Below are 25,732 nucleotides of genomic sequence, written 5' to 3' on the forward strand. Positions count from 1 at the left end.
GCATCAATCAAAATGAATAGAATGATAGACATCAAAATAAGGAAACGGGCGTCTGTAGAAATAGAATTATAGACACATACATAGCAAAACAAGGAAACAGGTTTCAATAGAAATAAATAGAATGATAAGATACCTACACATCAAAACAAGGAAACAGGCATCAGTAGAAATAAATAGAATTTACAGATATTTGTACAAGACAAGGAAACAGGCATCAGTAGAAATAAATAGAATTACAGATATCTACACATCATCATTATCATCATCATCAATCGTATTTATTGGGCGCTTACTGTGTGCAGAGCACTGTACTAAGTGCTTGGGAAGTCCAAGTTGGCAACACATAGAGACAGTCCCTACCCAACAGTGGGCTCACAGTCTAAAAGGGGGAGACAGAGAACAAAACCAAACATACTAACAAAATAAAATAAATAGAATAGATATGTACAAGTAAAATAAATAATCACATCAAAACAAGGAAACAGGCATCAGTAGAAATAAATAGAATTATAGATACATATCAAAACAAGGAAACGGGTATGAGTAGAAATAAATAGAATGATGGATACACATCAAAACAAGGCTCCGCCGATTGTCAGCTGTGTGACTTTGGGCAAGTCACTTCACTTCTCTGAGCCTCAGTGACCTCATCTGTAAAATGGGGATGAAGATTGTGAGCCCCACGGGGGACAACTTGATCACCTTGTAACCTCCCCAGCGCTTAGAATAGTGCTTTGCATATAGTAAGCGCTTAATAAATGCCATTATTATTAGTATAATTATTATCAATAGAAGTAAATAGAATGATAGATATCTACACATCAAAAAAAGGAAACAGGCATCAGTAGAAATAAATAGAATTATAGATACATACTCCTCAAAACAAGGAAACTGGTATCAATAGGACTAAGTAGAATGATAGAGAAGCAGCGTGGCTCAGTGGAAGGAGCCTGGGCTTTGGAGTCAGAGGTCATGGGTTCAAATCCCGGCTCTGCCACTTGTCAGCTGTGTGACTTTGGGCAAGTCACTTCACTTCTGTGTCTCAGTGACCTCATCTGTAAAATGGGGATGAAGATTGTGAGCCTACTGTGGGACAACTTGATCACCTTGTAACCTCCCTAGCGCTTAGAACAGTGCTTTGCACATAGTAAGCGCTTAATAAATGCCATCATTGTTAGTATTATTATTATCAATAGAAATAAATAGAATGGCATATACACATCAAAAAAAGGAAACAGGCATCAGTAGAAATAAATAGAATTATAGATACGTACTCCTCAAAACAAGGAAACTGGTATCGATAGGAATAAGTAGAATGATAGAGAAGCAGCGTGGCTCAGGGGAAAGAGCCCGGGCTTTGGAGTCAGAGGCCATGGGTTCAAATCCCGGCTCTGCCACTTGTCAGCTGTGTGACTTTGGGCAAGTCACTTCACTTCTCTGTGACCTCATCTGTAAAATGGGGATTAAGATTGTGAGCCCCATATGGGACAACCTGATCACCTTGTATCCTCCCCAGTGCTTAGAACAGTGCTTGGCGCTTAACAAATGCCATCATTGTTATTATATATACACATATTCGTTCATTCATTCATTCAGTTGTATTTATTGAGCGCTTACTGTGTTCAGAGCACTGGACTAAGCGCTTGGGAAGTACAAATTGGCGACATATAGGGACGGTCCCTACCCAACAACGGGCTCACATCAAAATAAGGAAACAGGCATCAGTAGAAATAAATAGAATTATAGAGATCTACACACGAAAAGAAGGAAACAGGCATCAGTAGAAATAAATACAATGATAGATATATACATATCAAAAGAAGGAAACGGGCATCAGTAGAAATAAATAGAATGATAGATATATACATACCAAAAGAAGGAAACAGGCATCAGTAGAAATAAATAGAATGATAGATACATATCAAAATAAGGAAACAGGCATCAGTAGAAATAGAATGATAGATATATATCAAAAGAAGGAAACAGGCATCAGTAGAAGTAAATAGAGTGATAGATACATACATATCAAAAGAAGGAAACAGGCATCAGTAGAAATAAATGGAATTATAAAGATCTACACATCAAGACAAGGAAACAGGCATCAGAATTAAATAGAATGATAAATATATGCATATCAAAAGAAGGAACCAGGCATCAGTAGAAATAAATAGAATGATATGTACATACATATCAAAAGAAGGAAACAGGCATCAGTAGAAATAAATACAATGATGTACACATATCAAAAGAAGGAAACAGGCATCAGAAGAAATGAATGATAGATATATACGTATCAAAACAAGGAACCAGGCATCAGAAATAAATAGAATGATAAATATATGCATATCAAAAGAAGGAAACAGGCATCAGTAGAAATAAATAGAATGATAGATACATATCAAAAGAAGGAAAGGGGCATCAGTAGAAATAGAATGATAGATATATACATATCTAAAGAAGGAAACAGGCATCAGTAGAAATAAATAGAATGATAGATCTACACATATCAAAAGAAGGAAACAGGCATCAGTAGAAATAAATGGAATTTTAAAGATCTACACATCAAAACAAGGAAACAGGCATCAGAAATAAATAGAATGATAAATACATGCCTATCAAAAGAAGGAAACAGGCATCAATACAAATAAATAGAATGATAGGTACGTACATATCAAAGGAAGGAAGCAGGCATCAGTAGAAATAAATAGAGTGATAGATACATATCAAAAGAAGGAAACAGGCATCAGTAGAAATAAATAGAATGATAGATATGTACATATCAAAAGAAGGAAACCAGGCATCAGTAGAAATAAATGGAATTATAAAGATCTACACATCAAAACAAGGAAACAGGCATCAGAAATAAATAGAATGATAAATATATGCATATCAAAAGAAGGAACCAGGCATCAGTAGAAATAAATAGAATGATAGGTACGTACATATCAAAAGAAGGAAACAGGCATCAGTAGAAATAGAATGATAGATATGTACATATCAAAAGAAGGAAACAGGCATCAGTAGAAATAAATGGAATGATAAGGTATATACATATCAAAAGAAGGAAACAGGCATCAGAAATAGAGTGATAGATACATACATAGCAAAAGAAGGAAACAGGCATCAGTAGAAATAAATAGAATGATAGATAAGTACATATCAAAAGAAGGAAACAGACATCAGTAGAAATAAATGGAATTATAAAGATCTACACATCAAAACAAGGAAACAGGCATCAGAAATAAATAGAATGATAAATACATGCATATGAAAAGAAGGAACCAGGCATCAGTAGAAATAAATAGAATGATAGGTACATACATATCAAAAGAAGGAAACAGGCATCAGTAGAAATAAACAGAATGATAGATATGTACATATCAAAAGAAGGAAACAGGCATCAGTAGAAATAAATAGAGTGATAGATACATATCAAAAGAAGGAAACAGGCATCAGTAGAAATAAATAGAATGATAGATATGTACATATCAAAAGAAGGAAACAGGCATCAGAAATAGAGTGATAGATACATACATAGCAAAAGAAGGAAACAGGCATCAGTAGAAATAAATAGAATGATAGATAAGTACATATCAAAAGAAGGAAACAGGCATCAGTAGAAATAAATAGAATGATAAGATATATACATATCAAAAGAAGGAAACAGGCATCAGAAATAGAGTGATAGATACATACGTAGCAAAAGAAGGAAACAGGCATCAGTAGAAATAAATAGAATGATAGATAAGTACATATCAAAAGAAGGAAACAGACATCAGTAGAAATAAATGGAATTATAAAGATCTACACATCAAAACAAGGAAACAGGCATCAGAAATAAATAGAATGATAAATACATGCATATCAAAAGAAGGAACCAGGCATCAGTAGAAATAAATAGAGTGATAGGTACATACATATCAAAAGAAGGAAACAGGCATCAGTAGAAATAAACAGAATGATAGATATGTACATATCAGAAGAAGGAAACAGGCATCAGTAGAAATAAATGGAATTATAAAGATCTACACATCAAGAGAAGGAAACAGGCATCAGTAGAAATAAATGGAATGATAGATATATACATATCAAAAGAAGGAAACAGGCATCAGTAGAAATAAATAGAATGATAGATATACACATATCAAAAGAAGGAAACAGGCATCAGTAGAAATAGAGTGATAGATAACATACATATCAAAAGAAGGAAACAGGCATCAGTAGAAATAAATAGAATGATAGATATGTACGTATCAAAAGAAGGAAACAGGCATCAGTATAAATAAATGGAATTATAAAGATCTACACATCAAAACAAGGAAACGCATCAGAAATAAATAGAATGATAAATACATGCATATAAAAAGAAGGAACCAGGCGTCAGTAGAAATAAATAGAACGATAGGTACATACATATCAAAAGAAGGAAACAGGCATCAGTAGAAATAAATAGAATGATAGATATGTACGTATCAAAAGAAGGAAACAGGCATCAGTATAAATAAATGGAATTATAAGGATGTACACATCAAAACAAGGAAACAGGCATCAGAAATAAATAGAATGATAAATACATGCATATAAAAAGAAGGAACCAGGCGTCAGTAGAAATAAATAGAACGATAGGTACATACATATCAAAAGAAGGAAACAGGCATCAGTAGAAATAAATGGAATTATAAAGATCTACACATAATAATAATAATGATGGCATTTATTAAGCGCTTACTATGTGCAAAGCACTGTTCTAAGCACATCAAGAGAAGGAAACAGGCATCAGTAGAAATAAATGGAATTATAAAGATCTACACATCAAGACAAGGAAACAGGCATCAGTAGAAATAAACGGAATGATAGATATTATATATATCAAAAGAAGGAAACAGGCATCAGTAGAAATAAATGGAATTATAAAGATCTACACATCAAAACAAGGAAACAGGCATCAATAGAAATAAATAGAATGATCGATACATACATATCAAAAGAAGGAAACGGGCATCAGTAGAAATAAATGGAATTGTAAAGATCTACACATCAAAACAAGGAAACAGGCATCAGCAGAAATAAATAGAATGATAGATACATATCAAGCGCTTAGTACAGAGCTCTGCACACAGTAAGCGCTCAATAAATACGATTGAATGAATGAATGAATATCAAAAGAAGGAAACAGGCATCAGTGGAAATGACTAGAATCGCTCAGTCGTAATTATTGAGCGAGGGGCGGAGCGCTGTACTGAGCGCTTGGGAGAGGACGATACAACAAGAAACAGACGCATTCCCTGCCCACGAGGAGCTGACAGTCTAGAGGGGGAGATGGGCGTTCATTCATTCAATCGTATTTATTGAGCGCTTACTGGGTGCAGAGCACTGGACTAAGCGCTTGGGAAGTCCAAGTCGGCAACATATAGAGCCGGTCCCTACCCAACAGCGGGCTCACAGCCTAGAAGCAGCGTGGCTCAGTGGAAAGAGCCCGGGCTTTGGAGTCAGAGGTCATGGGTTCGAATGCCGGCTCAGCCAACTGTCAGCTGTGTGACTTTGGGCAAGTCAGTTCGCTTCTCCGTGTCTCAGTTATCTCATCTGAAAAATGGGGATTAAAACTGTGAACCCCCCGAGGGACAACGTGATCACCTGGTAACCTTCCCAGCGCTTAGAACAGTGCTTTGCACATAGTAAGCGCTTAACAAATACCATCATTATTATTATTATTAGAAGGGGGAGACAGACAACAAAGCAGAACATGTTAACAAAATAAAATAAATAGAAGAGTAAATATGTACAGATTAGAAATGAATAAATGGGGGGATGTGCACGTAAGCGGTGTGGGGCTGGGATGGGGGGATGAAGAAAGGGAGCGAGTCGGGACGATGCGGGAGAATCAATCAATCAGTTGTATTTATTGAGCGCTTACTGTGTGCAGAGCACTGTACTAAGCGCTTGGGAAGTCCAAGTTGGCACCATATAGAGACAGTGGACTCACAGTCTAAAAAGGAAGACTGGGAGAAGAGGATAGTTGGGTAGGGACCATCTCTAGATGTTGCCAACTTGTACTTCCCAAGCGCTTAGTCCAGTGCTCTGCACACAGTAAACGCTCAGTAAATACGATTGAATGAGTGAATGAAAGGGGGGCACAGTCAGGGAAGGCTTCTTGGAGGAGGTGGGCCTTCCATAAGGCTTTGAAGGCGGGGAGAGTCATCGTCTGTGGGATGTGAGGAGGGAGGGCGGTCAGGGCGGGATGGTGGGGCAGAGCCCCCGCATCCGCTTCCTCTGCGGATCGTCCGTAAGAGCGGTCCCTGTTCCACACCAACTCTGTGCCAAGCACTGTACTGAGCGCTGGGCGAGAGACCAGATGATCAGACCCCACCACCTGGGGCTCACGGCCCCAAGCAGGAGGCCGAACGGGGCCCGGACCCCCCGTCGGGCCGCTGAGGGGACCCCGAGGCCGGGAGCGGAGAAGCCACTGGCCCTCCCGCCCCGTGGAGCGGGCGGGCCGCGCCCGCTGAGCGCCCCTTGAAGCAGCGTGGCTCAGGGGAAAGAGCCCGGGCTTTGGAGTCACAGGTCCTGGGTTCAAATCCCGGCTCCGCCAAGTGTCAGCTGGGTGACTTTGGGCAAGTCACTTCACTTCTCTGGGCCTCAGTGACCTCATCTGGAAAATGGGGATTAAGACTGTGAGCCCCATGTGGGACAACCTGATCACCTTGTATCCCCCCAGTGCTTAGAACAGTGCTTTGCACATAGTAAGCACTTAAAAAATACCATTATTATTATTATTATTATTATTATTATTGTTATTATTATTATTTGGAGTCAGAGGTCCTGGGTTCAAATCCTGGCTCCGCCAATTGTCAGCTGCGTGACTTTGGGCAAGTCACTTCACTTCTCTGGCCCTCAGTTACCTCATCTGGAAAATGGGGATTAAGACTGTGAGCCCCCCGTGGGACAACCTGATCACCTTGTATCCCCCCAGCTCTTAGAACAGTGCTTTGCACATAGTAAGCGCATAAAAAATACCACTATTATTATTATTATTATTATTATTATTATTATTATTATTATTATTATTATTTGGAGTCAGAGGTCCTAGGTTCAAATCGCAGCTCCGCCAATTGTCAGCTGCGTGACTTTGGGCAAGTCACTTCACTTCTCTGGGCCTCAGTTCCCTCATCTGCAAAATGGGGATTAAGATTGTGAGCCCCCCCGTGGGACAACCTGATCACCTTGTATCCCCCCAGCACTTAGAACAGTGCTTTGCACATAGTAAGCCCTTAAAAAATACCATCATTATTATTATTATTATTATTTGGAGTCAGGTCCTGGGTTCAAATCCCGGCTCCGCCACTTGTCAGCTGTGTGACTTTGGGCAAGTCACTTCACTTCTCTGGGCCTCAGTTCCCTCATCTGCAAAATGGGGATTACGATTGTGAGCCCCCCCGTGGGACAACCTGATCACCTTGTATCCCCCCAGCACTTAGAACAGTGCTTTGCACATAGTAAGCCCTTAAAAAATACCATCATTATTATTATTATTATTTGGAGTCAGAGGTCCTGGGTTTAAATCCCAGCCCCGCCACTTGTCAGCTGTGTGACTTTGGGCAAGTCACTTCACTTCTCTGGGCCTCAGTTCCCTCATCTGCAAAATGGGGATTAAGATTGTGAGCCCCCCGTGGGACAACCTGATGACCTTGTATCCCCCCAGTGCTTAGAACAGTGCTTTGCACATAGTAAGCGCTTAACAAATGCCATTATCATTATTATCATTATTATTATTTCCCCCCCTCTGTAGCCGAAGCCCATCGACGTCCAAGTGATCACCCACCACATGCAGCGCTACGCCGTCTGGTTCGGGGGCTCCATGCTGGCTTCCACGGTAACGCCGGGACCCCCGGGACCCCCGGGGAGGGCTCCGGGGGCGGGGGGCGGCCCAGCTTCCTCTTCCTCGCCCGGGTTCTTGGGGTCCCCCTTTCCTCTCCCCGGCCCCCTCGCCCCCTCTTCCTCCTCGGCTCCCCCTGCCCTCTCCCCTTCCCCTCAAGCCCCCCTCACCTCCTCTTCCTCAGGTCCCCCTTGAGCCCCCCCCCCTTTCATCCCCCTCTTCTTCATTCATTCATTCAATCCTATTTATTGAGCGCTTACTGTGTGCAGAGCACTGGACTAAGCGCTTGGGAAGTCCAGGTCGGCGACATCTAGAGCCGGTCCCTACCCAACAGCGGGCTCACAGTCTAGAAGGGGGGAGACAGACGACAAAACAAAGCATATTAACAAAATACAATAAATAGAATAAATATATACAAGTAAAATAAATAGAGTAATAAATACGTGCAAACATATATACATGTTCATTCATTCATTCATTCAATCATATTTATTGAGCGCTTACTGTGTGCAGAGCACTGGACTAAGCACTTGGGAAGGACAAGTTGGTAGCATATAGAGAAGGTCCCTACCCTACATATATACAGATATGAATGTATACATATATACACCAGTGCTTTGCACGTAGTAAGTGCTTAATAAATGCCATTATTATTATTATTACTGTGTGTAGAGCACTGGACTAAGCGCTTGGGAAGTCCAAGTCGGCAGCATCTAGTGGCGGTCCCTACTACCCAACAGCGGGCTCACAGTCTAGAAGGGGGAGACAGACAACAAAACAAAACATATTAACAAAATAAAATAAATAGAATAGTAAATATGTACAAGTAAAATAAATAGAGTAATAAATACGTGCAAACATATATGCATATATACAGGTATGCATGTATACATATATACACCAGTGCTTTGCACATAGTGAGTGCTTAATAAATGCCATGATTATTATTATTATTATTACTGTGTGCAGAGCACTGGACTAAGCGCTTGGGAAGTCCAAGTTGGCAACATCTAGAGATGATCCCTACCCATCAGTGGGCTCACAGTCTAAAAGGAGGAGACAGAGAACAAAACAAAACATATTAACAGAATAAAATAAATAGAATAGATATGCACAAGTAAAATAAATAGAGTAATGAATACGTGCAAACATATATACATATATACAGGTATGCATGTATACATATATACACCAGTGCTTTGCACATAGTGAGTGCTTAATAAATGCCATTATGATTATTTTTACTGTGTGCAGAGCACTGGACTAAGCGCTTGGGAAGTCCAAGTTGGCAACATCTAGAGATGGTCCCTACCCATCAGTGGGCTCACAGTCTAAAAGGAGGAGACAGAGAACAAAACAAAACATATTAACAGAATAAAATAAATAGAATAGATATGTACAAATAAAATAGAGTAATAAATACGTGCAAACATCATCATCATCATCATCATCAATCATATTTATTGAGCGCTTACTGTGTGCAGAGCACTGTACTAAGCGCTTGGGAAGTACAAGTTGGCAACGTATAGAGACAGTCCCTACCCAACAGTGGGCTCACAGTCTAAAAGGGGAAGACAGACAACAAAACAAAACATATTAACAAAATACAATAAATAGAATAAATATGTACAAGTAAAATAGAGTAATAAATACATGTAAACATATATACATATATACAGGTATGCATGTATGCATATATACACCAGTGCTTTGCACATAGTAAGTGCTTAATAAATGCCATTATTATTATTATTATTATTATTATTATTGTGTGCAGAGCACTGTACTAAGCGCTTGGGAAGTCCAAGTCTGCAACATCTAGAGGCGGTCCCTACCCAACAGCGGGCTCACAGGCTAGAAGGGGGAGACAGGCAACAAAACAAAACATATTAACAAAATACAATAAATAGAATAAATATGTACAAGTAAAATAGAGTAATAAATTCATGCAAACATATATACAGGTATGCATGTATACATATATACACCAGTGCTTTGCACATAGTAAGTGCTTAATAAATGCCATCATCATTATTATTATTATTATTATTATTATTACTGTGTGCAGAGCACTGTACTAAGCGCTTGGGAAGTACAAGCTGGCAACATCTAGAGGCAGTTCCTACCCAACAGCGGGCTCACAGGCTAGAAGGGGGAGACAGACAACAAGACAAAACATATTAACAAAATGCAATAAATAGAATAAATATGTACAAGTAAAATAAATAAATATGTACAAACATATATACACTCCCCCTCTTCCTCAGGCTCCCTCTGTCCCCTCCCCTTCCCCCTCCATCCCCCTTGCCCCCCAGACATCCTCTCCCCTCCCCGTCCCCTTCCCCAGGCCTTCAGAGGGGTGGGATCGGGGGGTTCCAGCTTCCAGCCAGCCCCCTTGCTCCCCGATCACCTCATTCATTCATTCAATCGTATTTATTGAGCGCTTACCGTGTGCAGAGCACTGTACTGAGCGCTTGGGAAGTCCAAGTCGGCAACACCTAGAGACAGTCCCTACCCAACAACAGGCTCACAGTCTAGGAGGGGGAGACGGACGACAAAACCAAACATGTATTTATTACTCTATTTTATTTGTACATATCTATTCTATTTATTTCATTTTGTTAATATGTTTTGTTTTGTCCTCCGTCTCCCCCTTCTATCAATCAATCAGTCGTATTTATTGAGCGCTTACTGTGTGCAGAGCACTGTACTAAGCGCTTGGGAAGTACAAGTCGGCAACACGTAGAGACGGTCCCTACCCACCAGTGGGCTCACAGTCTAGAAGGGGGAGATAGAACAAAACCAAGCATACTAACAGAATAAAATAAATAGAATAGATACGTACATGTAAGATAAATAAATAAATTTATCTTATATGTACCTATCTAGACTGTGAGCCCGCTCTTGGGTAGGGACCATCTCTAGATGTTGCCAACTTGGACTTCCCAAGCACTCAGTACGGTGCTGTGCACACAGTAAGCGCTCAATAAATGCGATTGAATGAATTAATGAATGTAGACAGGTGTCAAAATCACCAGAAAAAATTAGAATTAAATCAATCAATCAATCAATCGTATTTATTGAGCGCTTACTGTGTGCAGAGCACTGTACTAAGTGCTTGGGAAGTCCAAGTTGGCAACATATAGAGGCAGTCCCTACCCAACAGTGGGCTCACAGTCTGAAAGGGGGAGACAGAGATCAAAACCAAGTATATTAACAAAATAAAATAAATAGAATAGATATGTACAAGTAAAATAGAGTAATAAATATGTACAAACATATGTACAGGTGTTGTGGGGAAGGGAAGGAGGTAAGATGGGGGGGATGGAGAGGGAGATGACGGGGAGAGGAAGGATGGGGCTCAGTGTGGGAAGGCCTCCTGGAGGAGGTGAGCTCTCAGCAGGGCCTTGAAGGGAGGAAGAGAGCGAGCTTGGCGGATGGGCAGAAGGATTGGGGGCATTCCAGGCCAGGGGAATAAAAAATAAATAAATTTATCTTACATGTACATATCTAGACTGTGAGCCCGCTGTTGGGTAGGGACCGTCTCTAGATGTTGCCAGCTTGGACTTCCCAAGCGCTCAGTACGGTGCTCTGCGCACAGTGAGCGCTCAATAAATGCGATTGAATGAATGAATGAATGTAGACAGGTGTCAAAATCACCAGAAAAAATTAGAATTCAATCAATCAATCAATCGTATTTATTGAGCGCTTACTGTGTGCAGAGCACTGGACTAAGCGCTTGGGAAGTACAAGTTGGCAACAGATAGAGACAGTCCCTACCCAACAGTGGGCTCCCAGTCTAAAAGGGGGAGACAGAGAACAAAACCAAATATATTAACAAAATAAAATAAATAGAATAGATATGTACAAGTAAAATAAATAGAATAATAAATATGTACAAACATATATACAGGTGTTGTGGGGAAGGGAAGGAGGTAAGAAGGGGGGGATGGAGAGGGAGACGAGGGGGAGAGGAAGGATGGGGCTCAGTCTGGGAAGGCCTCCTGGAGGAGGGCTTAAATTAATTAAAGCCCTGCCGAGGCGGGGGCGGCCTTTTTGGGGGGACCCCTGGGGCCGGGGTGGGTGGAAAAAGTGGATGCTCGTCCCCCCCCGGCTAACCCACCCGCCTGTACCCCTTTTCTTCCCCCTTTTCTTCCCCCCCGGCCATCGCCCGCAGCCCGAGTTCTACCAAGTGTGCCACACCAAGAAGGACTACGAGGAGATCGGTCCCAGCATCTGCCGCCACAACCCCGTCTTCGGGGTCATGTCGTAGGGCCCCCCGCCCCGGCCCGGGGGCGTCCCCTCTCCCCCCCACCGCCACCGGTCCCACCCGTTCCGGAGGTCACAGACGTGACCGGGCGAAGCGCCGGGAGGCCGGGGTGGGGGGGAAACCAAACCAAAAACCACCAAACGTATCCCGGCCGGGCCACGGCCCGCGTGAAAATCCCCAAATCGTCCCAAATTTGGATTGTCGGGGGGGGGCTTCCATTTCCAGTATCTCGTCGGGGAACGGATGAGGGGCGGGGGGCGGTTGTTGGCTTCCCTCTGACCCCCTTCCCGCCCCCCATCTTCCTCCTCTCCCCTCGAACGGGAGCCGGTTTATATTTCATACTTTTTTAATACTCGGAGACAAAACTAAGGGAAGGGGGGAAGGCCTCAGCCGGCCCCCCCAAAACAGCAGCAAAATCCGGGGTCTCCGCCGGGCAGGGCGGCGGCATCGGCCCCGAGTGCGAATGAGGCCCAGCCCCGGCTTCGGCCCGGGCGATGCCGTTTCCCATCCAGACCCCGGAACCGCCGGATCCGAACCCGGAGCCCAACTCCCTGGCGCTGAAGTCCCAGCATTTTTCCTTTTCCCTCAGCCTGAACCCTTTTTTTAAAATCTTCCCTTCCCATTCGGGGACCAGACCTCTTCAGGGGTCAGAGGGGGCCCTTCTCTGAGTGCAGTAGCTAAGAAGAATATAGCTCTTTTTTTTTCAACATTACACGCCCCGTCCAAAGCAGCGTGTAATTTTTTAGGACACGATGTTGAGCGCTTTTTTTCTTTTTTTGGATACCCCCATCCAGCCATCGTTGGCTATTTCCATGCGCTTCGCCCTGTCTTTTTATTTCGTCTTGTTTTCTTCCCCCCTAAACTGCATTTGAGCCCCCCCCTCCTCCTCCCCAACGTCCCTTCTCCTGGGTTTTCTGGGCAGGTTAGCTATTCATCGCGTTTTTAAATCCCTCTGGTTCGCGCAGCACAAATCCGGACAAATAAATATTCAAACTGCTCTTTCTAATGTTTTTTTGGGGGGAAGTCACCAAATTTCACCTTAAATGGGCCGGCTGGGACGCCTTGCGTCATGGGGATGATTATAATGGTGTTTCATTCATTCATTCAGTCGTATTTATTGAGCATATACTGTGCAGAGCACTGGACTAAGCGTTTGGAAAGTACAGTTAAGCAATAATAATGGTATTTCATTCATTCAATCGTATTTATTAAGCGCTTACTGTGTGCAGAGCACTGGACTAAGCGCTTGGAGAATACAGTTAGGCAATAATAATGGTATTTCATTCATTCAATCGTATTAGGCGCTTACTGTGTGCAGAGCACTGGACTAAGCATTTGGAAAGTACAGTTAAGCAATAATAATGGCATTTCATTCATTCAATCATCTTTATTGAGCGCTTACTGTGTGCAGAGCACTGGACTAAGCGCTTGGAGAGTACAGTTAGGCAAAATAATGGTATTTCATTCATTCAATCGTATTTATTGAGCACTTACTGTGTCCAGAGCACTGGACTAAGCGTTTGGAAAGTACAGTTAAGCAATAATAATGGTATTTCATTCATTCGATCGTATTTATTGAGCACTTACTGTGTGCAGAGCATTGTTAAGTGCTTGGAAAGTACAATTAGGCAATAATAATGGTATTTCATTCATTCAGTGGTATTTATTGAGCACTTACTGTGTGCAGAGCACTGGACTAAGCATTTGGAAAGTACAGTTAGGCAGTAATAATGGTATATCATTCATTCAATCGTATTTATTGAGCACTTACTGTGTGCAGAGCACTGGATTAAGCGCTTGGAAAGTACAATTAGGCAATAATAATGGTATTTCAGTCATTCAATCGTATTTATTGAGCACTTACTGTGTGCAGAGCACTGGACTAAGCATTTGGAAAGTACAGTTAGGCAGTAATAATGGTATATCATTCATTCAATTGTATTTATTGAGCGCTTACTGTGTGCAGAGCACTGGATTAAGCGCTTGGAAAGTACAATTAGGCAATAATGGTATTTCAGTCATTCAATCGTATTTATTGAGCGCTTGCTGTGTGCAGAGCACTTGACTAAGTACTTGGAGAGTACAATTAGGCAATAATAATGGTATTTCATTCATTCAATTGTATTTATTGAGCACTTACTGTGTGCAGTATATATGTATATATGTTTGTACATATTTATTACTCTATTTTATTTGTACATATCTATTCTATTTATTTTATTTTGTTTGGTTTTGTTCTCTGTCTCCCCCTTTTAGACTGTGAGCCCACTGTTGGGTAGGGACTGTCTCTATATGTTGTCAATTTGTACTTCCCAAGCGCTTAGTACAGTACTCTGCACATAGTAAGCGCTCAATAAATATGATTGATGATGATGATGATGATGCAGAGCACTGGACTAAGCGCTTGGAAAAATAATAATAATAATGGCATTTGTTAAGCGCTTACTATGTGCAAAGCACTGTTCTAAGCGCTGGGGGGGATACAAGGTGATCAGGTTGTCCCGCAAGGGGCTCACAGTCTTCATCTCCATTTTACAGATGAGGTAACTGAGGCTCCGAGAGGTTAAGTGACTTGCCCAAGGTCACACAGCAGACATGTGGCGAAGCCGGGATTCGAACACATTGGAATGTACAATTAGGCAATAATAATGGTTTTTCATTCATTCATTCAATCATATTTATTGAGCACTTAGTGTGTGCAGAGCACTGGACTGAGCGCTTGGAAAGTACAATTAGGCAATAATACTATTTCATTCATTCAATCGTATTTATTGAGCACTTACTGTGTGCAGAGCACTGGACTAAGCTCTTGGAAAGTCCAATTCGGCAACAGATAGAGACAATTCATTCAGTCGTATTTATTGAGCGCCTACTGTGTGCAGAGCACTGGATTAAGCTCTTAGAAAGTCCAATTTGGCAACAGATAGAGACAATTCATTCAATCGTATTTATTGAGCGCTTACTGTGTGCAGAGCACTGGATTAAGCGCTTGGGAAGTCCAATTCGGCAACAGATAGAGACAATTCATTCAATCGTATTTATTGAGCGCTTACTGTGTGCAGAGCACTGTACTAAGCGCTTGGGGAGTCCAAGTTGGCAACAGAGACGGTCCCTACCCAACAGCGGGCTCACAGTCTAGAAGGGGGGAGACAGACGACAAAACAAAGCAAGTATTTAAGTGCTTACTATGTGCCGGGCACTGTATTAATTAATTAATTCATTCATTCATTCATTCAATCGTATTTATTGAGCGCTTACAGTGTGCAGAGCACTGTACTAAGCGCTTGGGAAGTACAAGTTGGCAGCATATAGAGACAGTCCCTACCCAACAGCGGGCTCACAGTCTAGAAGGGGGAGACAGACGACAAAACGAAACGTGGACAGGTGTCAAGTCATCAGAAAAAAACAGAAATAAAGCTAGATAATAATAATAATGATGACATTTGTTAAGCGCTTACTATGTGCAATGCACTGTTTTAAGCGCTGGGGAAGTTACAAGGTGATCAAGTTGTCCCACGGGGGGCTCACAATCTTAACCCCCATTTTACAGATGAGGGAACCGAGGCCCAGAGAAGTGAAGTGACTTGCCCAAAGTCACACAGCTGACAATTGGCGGAGCGGGGATTTGAACCCAGGACCTCTGACTCCAAAGCCCGGGCTCTTTCCACTGAGCCACGCTGCTTCCCCTAATTTATGCCCATCATTAACAAAATAAATAGTAAATATGTACAAGTAAAATAGAGTAATAATCCTGTACTAAGCGCTGGGGTGGATACAAGGCAAAGTGAGTTGGACACAGTCCCTGTCCCACGTAGGGCTCGCAGTCTCAATTCCCATTTTACAGATGAGGGAACTGAGGCCCAGAGAAGTGACTCGCCCAAGGTCACACAGCAGGCAAGGGGCGGGGCAGGGATTAGAATAATAATTGTGGTATTTGTCAAGGGTTTACTGTGTGCCAGGCACTGTAGTAAGCGCTGGGGGTGGATACAGAGAAGCAGCGTGGCTCAGTGGAAAGAGCCCGGGCTTTGGAGTCAGAGGTCGTGGGTTCGAATCCCGGCTCCACCACAAGTCCGCTGTGTGACCTTGGGCAAGTCACTTAACTTCTCTGAGCCTCAGTTACCTCATCTGTAAAATGGGGATTAAGACTGTGAGCCCCACGTGGGACAACTTAATCACCTTGTATCCCCCCCAGCGCTTAGAACAGTGCTTTGCACATAGTAAGCGCTTAACAAATGCCATCATCATTATTATTATTATTATACAAGGCAAAGGGAGTTGGACACGGTCCCTGTCCCACGTGGGGCTCCCAGTCTTCATCCCCACTTCATTCATTCATTCATTCATTCATTCATTCAATCGTATTTATTGAGCGCTTACTGTGTGCAGAGCACTGTACTAAGCGCTTGGGAAGTACAAGCTGGCAACATATAGAGACAGTCCCTACCCAACAGCAGGCTCACAGTCTATAAAGGGGAGACAGAGAACAAAACCAAACATTAACAGAATAAATACGCACAAATAAAATAAATAAAGAGTAATATTTGACAGAGGAGGGAACTGAGGCCCAGAGAAGTGAAGGGACCTGCCCAAGGTCACACAGCATGTCTCAGTGGAAAGAGCCCCGGCTTTGGAGTCAGAGGTCATGGGTTCAAATCCCGGCTCCGCCAACTGTCAGCTGGGTGACTGGGCAAGTCACTTTACTTCTCTGGGCCTCAGTTCCCTCATCTGGAAAATGGGGAGTAAAATTGTGAGCCCCCCGTGGGACAACCTGATCACCTTGTAATCTCCCCGGCGCTTAGAACAGTGCTCTGCACATAGTAAGTGCTTAACAAATATCATCATTATTAGAGAAGCAGTGTGGCTCAGTGGCAAAAGCCTGGGCTTTGGAGTCAGAGGTCATGGGTTCAAATCCCGGCTCCACCAATTGTCAGCTGGGTGACTTTGGGCAAGTCACCTCACTTCTCTGGGCCTCAGTTCCCTCATCTGGAAAATGGGGAGCAAAACTGTGAGCCCCCCGTGGGACAACCTCATCACCTTGTAATCTCCCCAGTGCTTAGAACAGTGAGTGCTCTGCACACAGCGCTCAATAAATACGATTGAATGAATAGTAAGCGCTTAACAAATATCATCATTATTAGAGAAGCAGCGTGGCTCAGTGGCAAGAGCCCAGGCTTTGGAGTCAGAGGTCATGGGTTCAAATCCCGGCTCCACCAATTGTCAGCTGGGTGACTTTGGGCAAGTCACCTCACTTCTCTGGGCCTCAGTTCCCTCATCTGGAAAATGGGGAGTAAAACTGTGAGCCCCCGGTGGGACAACCTCATCACCTTGTAACCTCCCCAGCGCTTAGAACAGTGCTCTGCACATAGTAAGCGCTTAATAAATGTCATCATCATCATCATTATTATTATTAGAGAAGCAGCATAGCTCAGTGGAAATCAATCAATCGTATTTACTGAGTGCTTACTGTGTGCAGAGCACTGGACTAAGCGCTTGGGAAGTACAAGTTGGCAACATATAGAGACAGAAAGAGCTCGGGCTTTGAAGTCAAAGGTCATGGGTTCAAATCCCGGCTCCGCCAACTGTCAGCTGGGTGACTTTGGGCAAGTCACTTCACTTCTCTGGGCCTCAGTTCCCTCATCTCAAAAATTATTACTCTATTTTACTGGTACATATCTATTCTATTTATTTTATGTTTTTAAATATATTTCATTTTGTTGTCTGTCTCCCCCTTCTAGACTGTGAGCCCGCTGTTGGGTAGGGACCGTCTCTAGATGTTGCCAACTTGGACTTCCCAAGCGCTTAGTCCAGTGCTCTGCACACAGTAAGCGCTCAATAAATACGATTGATTGATTGATTGAAAATGGGGAGTAAAACTGTGAGCTCCCCGTGGGACAACCAGTGGAAAGAGCCCGGGCTTTGGAGTCAGAGGTCCTGGGTTTGAATCCTGGCTCCGCCAATTGTCAGCTGTGTGACTTTGGGCAAGTCACTTAACTTCTCTGTGCCTCAGTTCCCTCATCTGTAAAATGGGGATGAAGACTGTGAGCCCCACATGGGACAACCTGATCACCTTGTAACCTCCCCAGCCCTTAGAACAGTGCTTTGCACATAGTAAGTGCTTAATAAATGTCATTATTATTATTGTAACCTCCCCAGCACTTAGAACAGTGCTGTGCACATAGTAAGCGCTTAACAAATCCCATCATCATTATTATTATTATTATTATTAAGTGGCAGAGTTGGGATTAGAACCCACGACCTCTGACTCTGAAGCCTGGGCTCTCGCCACTAAACCACACTGTTTCATGTTGAAATGAGCCCACTGTTGGGTAGGGACCGTCTCTATATGTTGCCATCTTGTACTTCCCAAGCGCTTAGTACAGTGCTCTGCACACAGTAAGCGCTCAATAAATACGATTGATTGATTGATTGATAGTTGTGGTTTGGGAAGCCAGAGGCCCCGGCAACGTTTTCTTCGTCGCCCCGACTCTGCCGGCCGGTCATTCGAAAGGCTGCGGGCTGGTGGGGTCTGGAGCTTCAGCGGGCCGGTCCTGTATATATGTATATATGTTTGTACAGATTTATTACTCTATTTATTTATTTATCTTGTACATATTTATTCTATTGATTTTATTTGGTTTATATGTTTTGTTTTGTTGTCCGTCTCCCCCTTCTAGACTGTGAGCCCGTTGTCGGGTAGGGACCGTCTCCGGAGGCCTTCCCAGGCTGAGCCCCCTCCTTCCTCTCCCCAATCAATCAATCAATCAATCATTCAATCAATCAATCAATCGTATTTATTGAGCGCTTACTGTGTGCAGAGCACTGTACTAAGTGCTTGGGAAGTCCAAGTTGGCAACATATAGAGACGGTCCCTACCCAACAGTGGGCTCACAGTCTCCTTCCCCTCCCCACAGCACCTGGATATATGTATATATGTTTGTACGCATTTATTACTCTTTATTTATTTTATTTGTACATATTTCTTCTATTTATTTTATTTTGTTAATATGCTTGGTTTTGTTCCCTGTCTCCCCCTTCTAGACTGCGAGCCCACTGTTGGGTAGGGACCGTCTCTATATGTTGCCAACTTGGACTTCCCAAGCGCTTAGTACAGTGCTCTCCACACAGTAAGCGCTCAGTAATAATAATAACGATGGCATTTGTTAAGCGCTTACTATGGGCAAAGCACTGTTCTAAGCGCTGGGGGGCATACGAGGTGATCAGGTTGTCCCACGGGGGGCTCACAGTCTTCATCCCCATTTTATAGATGAGGTAACTGAGGCTCAGAGAAGTGAAGTGACTTGCCCAAAGTCATACAGTTGACAATTGGCGGAGCCTGGATTTGAACCCATGACCTCTGACTCCAAAGCCCGGGCTCTTTCCACTGAGCCACGCTGCTTCCCCAATAAATACGACTGAATGGATGAATGAATATGTTGCCAACTTGTACTTCCCAAGCGCTTAGTACAGTGCTCTGCACACAGTAAGCGCTCAATAATAATAATAATGATGGCATTTGATAAGCGCTTACTATGTGCAAAGCACTGTTCTTCGCGCTGGGGGGCATACAAGGTGATCAGGTTGTCCCATGTGGGGCTCACAGCCTTAATCCCCATTTTACAGATGAGGTCACTGAGGCTCAGAGAAGTGAAGTGACTTGCCCAAAGTCACACAGTTGACAATTGGCGGAGTCTGGATTTGAACCCATGACCTCTGACTCCAAAGCCCGGGCTCTTTCCACTGAGCAACGCTGCTTCCCCAATAAATTCGACTGAATGGATGAATGAATATGTTACCAACTTGTACTTCCCAAGCGCTTAGTACAGTGCTCTGCACACAGTAAGCGCTCAATAATAATAATAATGATGGCATTTGATAAGTGCTTACTATGTGCAAAGCACTGTTCTTCGCGCTGGGGGGCATACAAGGTGATCAGGTTGTCCCACGTGGGGCTCACAGCCTTAATCCCCATTTTACAGATGAGGTCACTGAGGCTCAGAGAAGTGAAGTGACTTGCCCAAAGTCACACAGTTGACAATTGGCGGAGTCTGGATTTGAACCCATGACCTCTGACTCCAAAGCCCGGGCTCTTTCCACTGAGCCACGCTGCTTCCCCAATAAATACGACTGAATGGATGAATGAATATGTCCCCAACTTGTACTTCCCAAGCGCTTAGTCCAGTGCTCTGCACACAGTAAGCGCCCAATAAATACAGTTGAATGAATGAATGATTGGACGCTTTGCCGTGGGCAGAGCGCTCCAATAATAACAATGATGGTGTTTCTTGAGCGCTCACAGTGTGCCACACACTGTTCTAAGCGCTGGGCTTGGCACGAAGTACTCACGTTGTCCCCCGTGGGGCTCACCGTCTTCATCCCCATTTTCCAGGTGAGGCAACTGAGGCCCAGAGAAGTGAAGTTAAGCGCTTAGTACAGTGCTGTGCACACACTAAGCGCTCAATAAATAGATTGATTGATTGATTGAAGTGACTGGCCCAAAGTCACTCAGCTGACAAGTGGAGAAGCAACATGGCTCAGTGGAAAGAGCCCGGGCTTTGGAGTCAGAGGTCATGGGTTCCAATCCCGGCTCCGCCAACTGTCAGCTGGGTGACTTTGGGCAAGTCACTTCACTTCTCTGGGCCTCAGTTCCCTCATCTGGAAGATTCATTCATTTCATTCATTCAGTCGTATTTATTGAGAAGCAGCGTGGCTCAGTGGAAAGAGTGCGGGTTTGGGAGTCAGAGGTCATGGGTTCGAACCCCGCCTCCTCCAAATGCCCAACTTGTACTTCCCAAACGCTTAGTCCAGTGCTCTGCACACCGTAAGCGCTCAATAAATACGATTGAATGAATGAATGAATTAATGTCTGCTGTGTGACCTTGGGCAAGTCACTTAACTTCTCTGTGCCTCAGTTCCCTCATCTGGAAAATGGGGATTAAGACTGTGAGCCCCACATGGGACAACCTCATCTCCTTGTATTCCCCCCCCCCCCCCAGCGCTTAGAACAGTGCTTTGCATATAGTAAGCGCTTAACAAATACCAACATTATTATTATTGTATAGAAACTACCCAACAGCGGACTCACAATCTAGAAGGGGGAGACAGAGAACAAAACAAAACATATTAACCAAATAAAATAAATAGAATAAATATGTACAAATAAATAAATCGAGTAATAAATCCGTACAAACATATAAACATATATACAGGTGCTGTGGGGAGGGGAAGGAGGTAAGGGGGTTAAGACTGTGAGCCCCCCGTGGGCCAACCTGATCACCTTGTAACCTTCCCAGCGCTTAAAACAGTGCTTTGCACAGAGTAAGCGCTTAATAAATGCCATCATTATTATCATAATTAAGTGGCGGAGCTGGAATTAGAACCCGTGACCTCTGACTCTTGAGCCCTGGCTCTTGCCACTAATATTGATGGTATTTGTTAAGCGCCTAATATGTGCCAAGCACTGTTCTAAGCACTGGGGGAGATACAAGCAGCGTGGCTTAGTGGAAAGAGCTCGGGTTTGGGAGTCAGGGGTTGTGGGTTCGAATTCCGGCTCCGCCACTTGTCAGCTGGGTGACTTTGGGCAAGTCACTTCACTTCTCTGGGCCTCAGTGACCTCATCTGGAAAATGGGGATGAAGACTGGGAGCCCCACGGGGGGACAACCTGATCACCTTGTATCTCCCCCAGCGCTTAGAACAGTGCTTGGCACACGGGCAGCAGCTCCCGGGCTTTGGAGGCAGAGGTCATGGGTTCGAATCCAGACATTGCCACATGTCTGCTGTGTGACCTTGGGCAAGCCACTTCACTTCTCTGAGCCTCAGTTCTCTCAACTGTAAAATGGGAGAGAAGCAGCGTGGCTCAGTGGAAAGAGCACGGGCTTTGGAGTCAGAGGTCATGGGTTCGAATCCCGGCTCCACCGCAAGTCTGCTGTGTGACCTCGGGCAAGTCACTTAGCTTCTCTGAGCCTCAGTTACCTCATCTGTAAAAATGGGGATTAAGACTGTGAGCCCCACATGGGACAACTTGATCACGTTGTATCCCCCCAGCGCTTAGAATAGTGCTTTGCACATAGTAAGCGCTTAACAAATGCCATCATCATAATTAAGACTGTGAGCCCCCCATGGGACACCCTGATCACCTTGTATCCCCCCCATCGCTCAGAACAGTGCTTTGCATATAGTAAGCACTTAACAAATGTCATTAGAGCCCGGGCTTTGAAGTCAGGGGTCATGGGTTCGAAACCCAGCTCTGCCAATTGTCAGCTGAGTGACTTTGGGCAAGTCACTTAACTTCTCTGTGCCTCAGTTCCCTCACCTGGAAAATGGGGATTAAGACTGTGAGCCCCCCGTGGGACAACCTGATCTCCTTGGAACCTCCCCAGTGCTTAGAACAGTGCTTTGCACATAGTAAGCACTTAATAAATGCCATTACTATTATTATTATTATTATTATTATTATTAATTTATTCAATTGTATTTATTGAGCGCTTACTGTGGGCAGAACACTGGACTAAGCGCTTGGGAAGTCCAAGTTGGCAACATCTAGAGACGGTCCCTACCCAACAGTGGGCTCACAGCGCTTAACAAATACCATTGTTATTATTACAAGAATATCAGGTTGTCCCAGGTGGAGCGCTTACTATGTGCCAAGCACTGTTCATACATTCATTCATTCAATCGTATTTATTGAGCACTTACTGTGTGCAGAGCACTGTTCTAAGCACTTGGGAAGTCCATGTTGGCAACATCTAGAGACGGTCCCTACCCAACAGCGGGCTCACAGTCTAGAGGGGGGAGACAGACGACAAAACAAAACATATTAACAAAATAAAATAAATAGAATAAATACGTACAAATAAAATAAATAAATCAATAGAGTAATAAATCCTACAAACATATATACATATATACAGGTGCTATGGGGAGGGGAAGGAGGTAAGGCGGGGGGCGATGGGGAGGGGGAGGAGAGGAAGAACTGGGTGAATACAAGCCAATCAGGTTGTCCCACCTGGGGCTCACAGTCTTCATCCCCATTTTACAGATGAAGTAACCGAGACCCAGTGAAGTGACTTGCCCAAAGTCACCCAGCCGATAAGTGGCGGAGCCGGGATTAGAACCCATGACCTCTGACTCCCAAGCCCGGGCTCTACCCACTAAGGCTCACAGTCTTCATCCCCATTTTACAGATGAAGTAACCGAGGCCCAGTGAAGTGACTTGCCCAAAATCACCCAGCCGATAAGTGGCGGAGCCGGGATTAGAACCCACGACCTGTGACTCCCAAGCCCGGGCTCTACCCACTGAGCCACACGGCTTCCTCTGCACCGAGCGCTTGGAAGACGACGAGACAGAGTTGGGGGACGCGGTGCCCGCCCACGGGAGCTGACAATCCACGGGGGAGGGAGACCTGAAAGTAGATTCAATCAATCAATCGTATTTATTGAGCGCTTACTATGGGCAGAGCACTGTACTAAGCGCTTGGGAAAGTACAATTCGGCAAGAGATAGAGACGGTTCCTACCCAACAACGGGCTCACGGTCCAGAGGGCCTTGAGGAAATTGTAGAGTGATGGGGAACTCTTGTTCATTCATTCATCCATTCAATTGTATTTATTAATAATAATAATGGCATTTATTAAGCACTTACTATGTGCAAAGCACTGTTCTAAGCACTGGATTTTGAGCGCTTACTGTGTGCAGAGCACTGTACTGAGCTCTTGGGAAAGTACAATTCGGCAACAGACAGAGACAGTTCCTACCCAACAACGGGCTCACGGTCCAGAGGGCCTTGAGGAAGTCGTAGAGTGATGGGGAACTCTTGTTCATTTATTCATCCATTCAATTGTATTTATTGAGCGCTTACTGCATGCAGAGCACTGTACTAAGCGCTTGGGAAAGTAAAATTCAGCAACAGAGACGGTTCCTACCCATCAACGTTCTCACGGTCTAGAGGGCCTTGAGGAAGTTGTAGAGTGATGGGGAACTCTTGTTCATTCATTCATTCATTCATTCATTCAATTGTATTTATTGAGCGCTTACTGTGTGCAGAGCACTGTACTAAGCGCTTGGGAAAGTACAATTCGGCAACAGACAGAGACGGTTCCTACCCAACAACGGGCTCACGGTCTAGAGGGCCTTGAGGAAGTTGTAGTGATGGGGAACTCTTGTTCATTCATTGATCCATCCATCCATTCATTCATTCATTCATTCAATTGTATTTATTGAGCGTTTATTGCATGCAGAGCACTGTACTAAGCGCTTGGGAAAGTACAGTTCGGCAGCAGATAGAGACGGTTCCTACCCAACAATGGGCTCACGGTCTGGAGGGCCTTGAGGAAGTTATAGAGTGATGGGGAACTCTTGTTCATTCATTCATTCATTAAATTGTATTTATTGAGCACTTACTGTGTGCCGAGCAATGTACTAAGCGCTTGAGAAAGTACAGTTCAGGAACAGATTGAGACGGTTCCTACCCAACAACAGGCTCACGGTCTAGAGGGCCTTGAAGAAGTCGTGGAGTGATGGGGAACTCTTGTTCATTCATTCATCCATTCAATTGTATTTATTAATAATAATAATGGCATTTATTAAGCGCTTACTATGTGCAAAGCACTGTTCTAAGCACTGGATTTTGAGCGCTTACTGTGTGCAGAGCACTGTACTGAGCTCTTGGGAAAGTACAATTCGGCAACAGACAGAGACAGTTCCTACCCAACAATGGGCTCACGGTCTAGAGGGGCCTTGAGGAAGTCGTAGAGTGATGGGGAACTCTTGTTCATTCATTCATCCATCCATTCATTCATTCATTCATTCATTCAATTGTATTTATTGAGCGCTTATTGCATGCAGAGCACTGTACTAAGCGCTTGGGAAAGTACAATTCGGCAACAGATAGAGACAGTTGCTACCCAACCATTGTACGGTCTGGAGGGCCTTGAGGAAGTTATAGAGTGATGGGGAACTCTTGTTCATTCATTCATTCATTCATTCATTCATTCAAATGTATTTATTGAGTGCTTACTGTGTGCGGAGCAATGTACTAAGCGGTTGAGAAAGTACAGTTCGGCAACAGATAGAGACGGTTCCTACCCAACAATGGGCTCACGGTCTGGAGGGCCTTGAGGAAGTTATAGAGTGATGGGGAACTTTTGTTCATTCATTCATTCATTCAAATGTATTTATTGAGTGCTTACTGTGTGCAGAGCAATGTACTAAGCGCTTGAGAAAGTACAGTTCGGCAACAGAGATGGTTCCTACCCAACAACGGGCTCACGGTCTAGGGGGCCTTGAGGAAGTTGTAGAGTGATGGGGAACTCATTCATTCATTCAATTGTATTTATTGAGCGCTTACTGTGTGCAGAGCACTGTATTAAGCGCTTAGGAAGTACAAGTTGGCAACTTCTAGAGACGGTCCCTACCCAACAGCAGACTCACAGTCTAGAAGGGGGAGACAGACAACAAAACAAAACATCGTCCACATCCTGCCCCTGACACCCTCCCTCCTTCACACCCAACAGAAGATCACTCTCCCCCCCTTCATAGACTTATTAATAATAACCGTAATAATAACGGCATTTGTTAAGCGTTTACTATGTGC

General features: G+C 43.8%; 1 protein-coding gene across 1 annotated transcript in view; it reads left to right on the top strand.

Moving 5' to 3' along the window:
* The window catches only part of ACTR3 (actin related protein 3), an 82,049-nt gene extending 68,908 nt beyond the window's left edge, over positions 1-13,141 (top strand). Inside the window, exons 11-12 of the mRNA XM_038747468.1 lie at positions 7,787-7,870; positions 12,051-13,141. Of these exons, the coding sequence (XP_038603396.1) occupies positions 7,787-7,870; positions 12,051-12,146 (180 nt within the window). The 3' untranslated portion in view covers positions 12,147-13,141. The remainder of the gene's footprint in view (positions 1-7,786; positions 7,871-12,050) is intronic.
* The last annotated feature ends 12,591 nt before the right edge of the window (positions 13,142-25,732 follow it).

The sequence above is a fragment of the Tachyglossus aculeatus genome, chromosome 1, assembly GCF_015852505.1.
Source record: "Tachyglossus aculeatus isolate mTacAcu1 chromosome 1, mTacAcu1.pri, whole genome shotgun sequence".
Classification (NCBI taxonomy): domain Eukaryota; kingdom Metazoa; phylum Chordata; class Mammalia; order Monotremata; family Tachyglossidae; genus Tachyglossus; species Tachyglossus aculeatus.